This window comes from Odontomachus brunneus, unplaced genomic scaffold (genome assembly GCF_010583005.1).
Source record: "Odontomachus brunneus isolate Ranch 3 - 2012 unplaced genomic scaffold, Obru_v1 Obru_scaffold_011, whole genome shotgun sequence".
Lineage (NCBI taxonomy): Eukaryota > Metazoa > Arthropoda > Insecta > Hymenoptera > Formicidae > Odontomachus > Odontomachus brunneus.
Window position 1 is genome coordinate 2080761 of NW_022639461.1, and position 7614 is coordinate 2088374.

General features: G+C 45.1%; 1 protein-coding gene across 10 annotated transcripts in view; it reads left to right on the top strand.

The window, feature by feature from the left end:
* The window catches only part of LOC116840780 (transient receptor potential-gamma protein), a 131992-nt gene that overhangs the window by 120479 nt on the left and 3899 nt on the right, over positions 1-7614 (top strand). For 9 of the 10 annotated variants that reach the window (XM_032807951.1, XM_032807955.1, XM_032807949.1 and 6 more), the window contains 8 exons: positions 271-558; positions 1276-1409; positions 1489-1618; positions 1818-2013; positions 2399-2593; positions 3584-3809; positions 5654-6004; positions 6670-7164. In XM_032807951.1, the coding sequence (XP_032663842.1) occupies positions 271-558; positions 1276-1409; positions 1489-1618; positions 1818-2013; positions 2399-2593; positions 3584-3809; positions 5654-6004; positions 6670-7164 (2015 nt within the window). Of the gene's footprint in view, positions 1-270; positions 559-1275; positions 1410-1488; positions 1619-1817; positions 2014-2398; positions 2594-3583; positions 3810-5653; positions 6005-6669; positions 7165-7614 lie in introns of those variants that run through there. The other variant, XM_032807958.1, reaches the window with a different exon arrangement.

A 7614-nucleotide genomic window follows, 5' to 3' on the forward strand; every position in this document is an offset into this window, starting at 1 on the left:
AGAGAGAGAGAGAGAGAGAGAGAGAGAGAGAGAGAGAGAGAGAGAGATGTGTGCCTAAACGAGGCAAGTGGAAACATGTAGAGCGCATACCAGAAAGCAACAATTTCGCTGATCCGATCTCGTTCATTGAATTGCAACAATCGCGCGAGCGCTACAAGTGAGATACATTGACGCGCGCGGATGACTCGGCAACGTGTCCTCTCTCCTTTTCCCTTTTGCGCGGCGTCAAGACCGAAACGAGATGACCGGAGAGAGATTGACACGCCGCAGGTTTATATTGGCCTGGGTGTCGGGACTGATCTGGTCGGAGGTCAAGCAATTGTGGGATGTGGGCTTGGAGGAGTACGTGAACGACATGTGGAACGTGATCGACTTCGTAACGAACTCGCTCTACGTGGCCACGGTGGCGCTCAGAGTCGTAGCTTACTACAGGGTGCAAAAGGAGAACGAGGGTCAGTTGCCGGGGTCTCCAGTGATCGAGCTCCAACGTGAACAGTGGGACACGTGGGACCCGATGCTTATCTCCGAGGGCCTCTTCTCCGCCGCCAACATCTTCAGGTGATAAATCGCGGACGCTCGTGTGTCTCCGCAGTCACTCCGCAGTCTGAGCGCGGAATAGAACGCTCGCCGCAATAAGCTGTGAGACGGTTCGTCGGTTCTCTCGCGTCTCGCAGTCGTGTAAGGTAAAAGTACCAGTGCCTAATAACACCGGTACCTAACTCTGAACATTCTTGTTATTTTTGTCTCCAAAAATGGATATTAAAATTTTCAATATAGAGAATGTATACAGGATGCAACATCTTTAAATTAGAACATTAAATATATGTATATATATACATTTATTTATTTATACTTTCAACATAAAAAATATGTTTTCTTACGTTGAAAGTATAAATATTCGTACTTAAAAAGAAAAGCAAAATAATAAGAATGCTCAAAGTTATGTACCAGTGTTATTTAGTGTCCAGACATTGATAATTTTATCTGAAATGTCACAGATCGAATCGATTTCGCGAGATGACGAATTATGGAATAATGTGACATTTGGCTACGATCATTTCGGCATTTGCGTACTACCTCATATATGCATTGCCGCGTATCGCTTTCAGAACGCGCATGAATTACTGATCGCATCGGTAAGTCGATACTGCAAGGCGCGATATTACGCGAAACCTCGAGATATAGAGAAAGAGAGAGAGTTAGTTGAGAAGATCGCTCCGCGCCGTCGCCACCACACTATCCACGTTACTAAAAGCGAACAATGTTACATTGTAGCTCGCTAAAACTCGTCTACATATTCTCTGTGAATCCTCACCTCGGTCCGCTGCAAGTTTCCCTGTCGAGGATGGTCATGGACATCATGAAGTTCTTCTTCCTCTATGTGCTGGTGCTCTTCGCCTTCTCGTGCGGTAATATCACGCGCTAATAGAGACTCGCGATTAAGCATAGTAAGATGAGTCGTTACGAAAGAAAACAAATGTTTCTCAGGTCTCAATCAACTTCTATGGTATTACGCCGATATGGAGAAGAAACGATGCCCCACGGCGATGCCGTACCCACCCAACGCGAACGTTACCACCGACAGCAACGCGTGCATCGTTTGGCGCCGTTTCGCCAAGTACGTGAAGCAACTTTTGCACGCATATCTGTTTTTTATGCATAACGCACCCCACTTGCCTGCACAAGAGATATATAAAGTTAAGTAGTTCTATTTGAGTTCACGAGGCGAGAAAGAATGCTGACTCGGATCTCGGCGCTGCAGGATTTATATTTTGCAGCTGAAACATTTCTTATCATTACGTTTGTCTACTCGACAGTTTGTTTGAAACCATACAAACGCTCTTCTGGGCGGTCTTCGGTCTGGTGGACCTCGAGAGCTTCGAGCTGGACGGTATCAAGGTCTTCACTAGGTTCTGGGGTATGCTGATGTTCGGCACTTACTCGGTCATCAACATTGTCGTCCTCCTGAATCTCCTGATCGCCATGATGAATCACTCCTATCAACTAATTTCCGTAAGTGCAGCTTTTTCGATCTCGCGCGCGACACGGCGTCGACGTTGTATTGTGTGTGTGTACATACAACTGTAAGTACTGTAAGTAACTGTAAGTTCTGTAAGTTCTGAACTTAAAGCGGAAACTTAAAGCAATCTAGGCGAATGACAGAACGCACACTCGCGATCTCGTCGACGTTAATCAGCGTCAAATACGAACGTTAGTCAAGCCGGATTTATTCGCCGCGAATAATTAATTAGCGAATGTAAACGCGAGACTCGCGATGGAACAACGCTGTCGGCGCGTACGCGAGAACACGCCCATTGTAGAACCGTATGACAGTTTTCACATTTACAATCAAAGTCGAAGCTAATTAGCCCCGGGGTGACTCGGTGTTCCCGATCAGGAGCGCGCCGATGTCGAGTGGAAGTTTGCGAGGAGTAAACTTTGGATCAGCTATTTCGAGGAGGGTGGGACCGTGCCGCCGCCGTTTAACATCATACCGACCCCGAAGAGCGCCTGGTACGTCGGACAGTGGATGTACCGGAAGCTCTGTGGACACAGCAGGGCCGCCAAGAAGGAGCACATGCGGACTATCCGGGTGAGCGACAGTTACCTCGGGACTTTTCAGGGAAGGCGGAATGCCCGATGCCGCCTTTGTGGCGCGGAATCCTACGGGAGATCGGCAGCCAACTACCGATTCCCGAACTCAAGTTCTTCTCTCTCTCTCTCTCTCTCTCGCCGTCCCTTTCTTCGCGAGATGCAAAGCAAGCGGCGAAATAAGATGTCAGTACCAGAATATTGCGAGGAACTCGGTGAATTTTTAAAGAATGATGAAAAATGCACTACGCCGTCGTACGACAACGACGAATGGATTCTTAGGAATTTCGCCGGAGTCGCAGCGCCGTTTTGAATTTTAAAATTTGATTCCTATACGCGCGGAGAAAGTAGCGGGAATATTTGGAGGAAACTTTTCGTGTACTAGAAGGAAAGAAAAAGAGAGAGAGAGAGAGAGAGAGAGAGAGAGAGAGAAGAAGAAGGGTCGAAACTCTTTTAGAGCTTCTAGAAAATATTAGATTCGCGGAGAAGTTCTCTCTCTCTGTGAATTTAGTGGCCGCTTACTATCGTTGCATCGTGCAAACTTATAAATTGAACGTATATACGGAATTTCCTAGAACTATTTTCCTTTATCTACGGATTCCGTGACAATCTCGGTGCTTGCGAGAAAAGACAATTGCTAACAACAACAAGTTCCGAGTTATAACTTATTGAAGATAAGGGATTTCTCACTCACATACAGAAGATCTCGAAAATTTATATTTTATCTAATTTCCAATACGTCTCATTGTTAGATTAGATTTTGGAATTGACTTGAGAAATGAAAGAATTAAGATATACATAATACTGAAAATTTGTCGACAACCTGGCGTTTGTTTCCCTCAGTATTTTCGTTGAGAAAAACTCGAATACGCGTCGACTAAAAAGTTTACGTTTGGGAGGTGACTCGACAGTCCGGAACATATTGTACAGAGCGCATGTGTAACGAGGTCTCCTGAGAACTTACGTTTCCAATGTCTAACTTTTTTCTCAGCGAAAAGTGAAACAAGCTTCTGAGCGAGACTTCAGGTACCAGAGCATCATGAGAAATTTGGTAAGACGATACGTCACTGTGGAGCAACGGAAAGCAGAAGGTGAGGGTGTCACAGAGGACGACGTGAATGAGATCAAGCAAGATATCAGCGCATTTCGCTGCGAGCTCATCGAGATACTGAAGAACTCCGGCATGAATACCTCCACCGCGGCGAGCAGCGGCACCGGTAAGTGTCAACGAGACAAAGAACCAATCGATATTGTTTCGTGTTTAGAAAAAAAGAAAATAGAATCGCTCATATACCTGGATATTGCATGAAACGCACAATTTCCAATATTGACTGCGGATCAAATGGCGATAATTAAGAAATAATTTAGTTATATACGGTTTAAATATGTAGTTCTCAGAGCTAACATTTGGTTGTTTGAACTTCATACATTTGGGTCATAAAACTGTATTTTGGAAATTAATATCAAATCTTAACAGCAAAAAAATAAGATATTTGGTAACTATTACTGAAGTTTGTGTTTGAAATAAAAATTGTTTTAGATGATTTTTTACTTTATTCGAAAAATCTCGTTGTACTCTATTTAAACTATTTTAAGATATATGATTTTTCATCTTTTACACATCACTAAGTCTTTTTTTAACTCTATACGTGAAGTTCCGTTAAATAAATGAAGTTCCTGTCTGTGGTTTCATTCAATTCCGCAGTAACCGCCCATTCTTTCCCATATCTTTGTCAAACCCGCCCACTCGTTGTTTTACCTTACGATCGAACAGGAACTGATGAGTCAATCACTAGTTTACCGCCAACTTTATAAGTTCTGACAATATCTTTGTGCTCACACTTACAACTTATAAGGATATAACTAATATATCCTTATAATTTTTCAAATGCTTACTAGTAAACATTGAAAACAACAGTCGATATGTGACAAATATCGATAAGTAATAAATATCGATATAGATATAGTTGATAGTTACCAAATACTTTGTTATCTTAAAATATTAATAGTTACCAAATATTTCGTAAAACCGAAATGAATGATTTCATAACACTTATCAAACATCTATAATAGTCAGATAGTAATTAGATTCTTGATAACGAATATTTAGTAATTATTATTGAAATCTTTAGTCCATTTGGCTGTTATTGAAAGTTCTTTGCTCAAATAATTTGCCTAAATAATTTAGTAGCGACTACTAAATTTTGGTACTTGTTAAGAAATCCTCCTTTCAGTAGTGTGTATAGTTCCTCCTTTCATGTGTGTGTATAGTTTGTGCGCGTGTAAGTGCCGAATATACGATAACCGATATTGATCGCGAGCATTAATTCGGATGTGCAAATTAATACATTTAATCGAGACCATACCTCATTATAAACTTCGTTCAACCGAGAGGATCCCGCGATAATGTACAAATGGAATGTGCGGAATCATTAATCTGCCACCGATTCTGGAAAAGCGACACAATCAAACAATGTTTTGACTCTAAACAAATGCGCGTTCAACGCGGTTAACGAACGCCGCGAGTTAACGAGGAGAATTATACGAGCAACGCGCTGCGCGCGTCCCCAATATCCCCCGCAAATTGTTAATCACTTCGCGCGAAACGCCGAAACTTCCGAATCCAACATCGCGGCGGTTACGCGCCAAGAGCCCAGGATCGTTATTTTATTCGTTCGCCGCATTAGTCACCGTGCGACTTGTGATTCGAAGTTAAAGAAAGCGCGCATTAATCACTCGGGTTCCACGGCTAATTGCCGTAATTAAGGATTTCTCGCTGGCTGTTCGGCCACTCGAGTCACTCGAATCTCTGCTTGTTCGTGAGAAGAGAGCGATCGACGAAAACGATCAAGACGAAATGACTTCTTGCTCGCGAGTCAACGTCGTCCTAATTGAATGAAGGTTAAGCGAGTCAATTCAATTCGAGTCGCAGATTGCCAGCCGCGATCGGTCCGAGCATTTATTTCCAGTCGTTTCCTTGATCTCTCGATAGACAGGCCGTAGATCGCCCGTCGACTTTCCGTCTGTCCCGTAGACGCTAGCATTAAAGAGCTGTCCACAGGTGCGGGCGGCAAGAAGAACCGCCAGAAGGAGCGGCGTTTGATGAAGGGTTTCAACATCGCGCCGCAGCCGGGCGGGAGTGGCACCTTGCCGCCCGTGGCCGAGTTTATAGCGTCTCTGCAGCAAGTGCAGCATGAGAACTCCCATCACGAGCTATTTGGCTCCACTCTGAGCGGCATATTCGGGCCGGGCACGACCCCGAAGAAGAGCCCACATCATACCAGCACTAATAGCGTGCCGGGACTCACCACCGGGCCGCGACAAAGCCGCGGAATCAGAGGTAGCTCTAGGAAAAAGCCTTGGGGCACTCTGATCGAGGCGGCGAAAGCCGGCAGAGTCTCTAGACTGATCGGTAAGTCGATCAAAGTTACCTCGCATTAACGTTTCTGCCCTTAATTAGTATACGAGCTGACTGTAGCTCACCTGATCGCTGTACACTGAGAGAAAAATTATCTTAAAATCAACAAATATTTCCTTGGTGGGTGCCATTAACATATTTACTTAAATCTACATTCTCTTTACTTAAATCAAATATTGTTTACTTGATTTAAATAAACAATATTTGATTTAAGTAAAGAGAATGTAGATTTAAGTAAATATGTTAATGGCACCCACCAAGGAAATATTTGTTGATTTTAAGATAATTTTTCTCTCATTGTATAGACGCGAAATTTTGCTTCACCTTTTAATTTCTCACGAAGAACGAAACGTGTGAAAATGTAAATTTTAGATTTGCATTTGATTAGAGAATATTTATAAGAGGTGTAGAAAAACGAACGGGAGATTCTCCTTTATTTATGTATTTTGTTTTCTGTCCTCTGCTAATTTCAAATTGTAGCAATTAATGCGGTAAACAATCAACGCGGTAACTGGCGCACGCGTCAATTGATTACCTCGTAATTATCGATACCTCGCGGTTCGCGCCGATATTGTTATTTGTTGCTCCTGCTCCGTTGCGACGGAGATGACAATAGAGAGCCGCATCATAAATAGGCGAACGTTGCTCCCTCCTCTCAGGTAGATCTCGTTCGGAGGACTCGGTGTACTCACCGGCGTCCGACGACGGCGGCTCACGATCCGACGGCTCCTCGGACTCCAAGTCCTCCTTGGAGACGCCCACCGCGAGCCACGACGCGCCAGTGCAGCCTCCTCATCACTCGCATCACCACGTGCATCATCACGAGGCGCATCACATGTTCGCCCACGGTCTGGGCCCGGCTTTGGCCGCCCTGAGGAAGAAGCGCAAGAAGTTCTCCGTCTCGAGGTCCTCGACGCCCGCGATGACCAGCAGCACCAACACGAACCCCGCGGACTCGAGCGGCACGATGCTTCCGATCGCCAGCGCCTTGGTGTCCAGGGTCTCGAAGAAGCAGCTGCAACGCGCCAGCAGCGTGCCCACCAGGGGTCCCGACTTAACGCCGCAGTTGATAGTGCCGCGACGGCACGAGGTCACGCAGAGCCAGCAGCCCAGCCTCGACGTCGTCGAGATCGCCAGCATCAGCGAGCAGCAAGGTGAGAAGCCCGATATTGTGGTATACCGTGGCCTGTTGTTGCGCAAGGACGTGTAGCAGATAAGGCTATATCGCGCGTGTAATCGCGCGACTATTGACTGCTTGGTCCTGGCTATCGAGACTCGCAATTAGAATAAGATCTGACAGATAAGCGAGGCCACGGTCAAACTGCAGCTACTTAAACTGCAGGCACTTAAAAGCTTAACGCGTTCGGGCACGCCGCTCTCGTGCTTCATATTATAGAGATATGTGAACGGGCGCTCGAATGGAAGAGCTTATCGGGATTATTAATTCTGAAGTTTCCTCGAATTCGACATTTGCTGTATAAAGGGAAGCGAAGAGAGAGCGCGGTGAGAAGAGAGAGAGAGAGAAAGAGAGAGAGAGAGAGAGAGAGAGAGAGAGAGAGAGAGAGAGAGAGAGGAGAGAGGAGAAGGAAGGCTCATGACGCTCC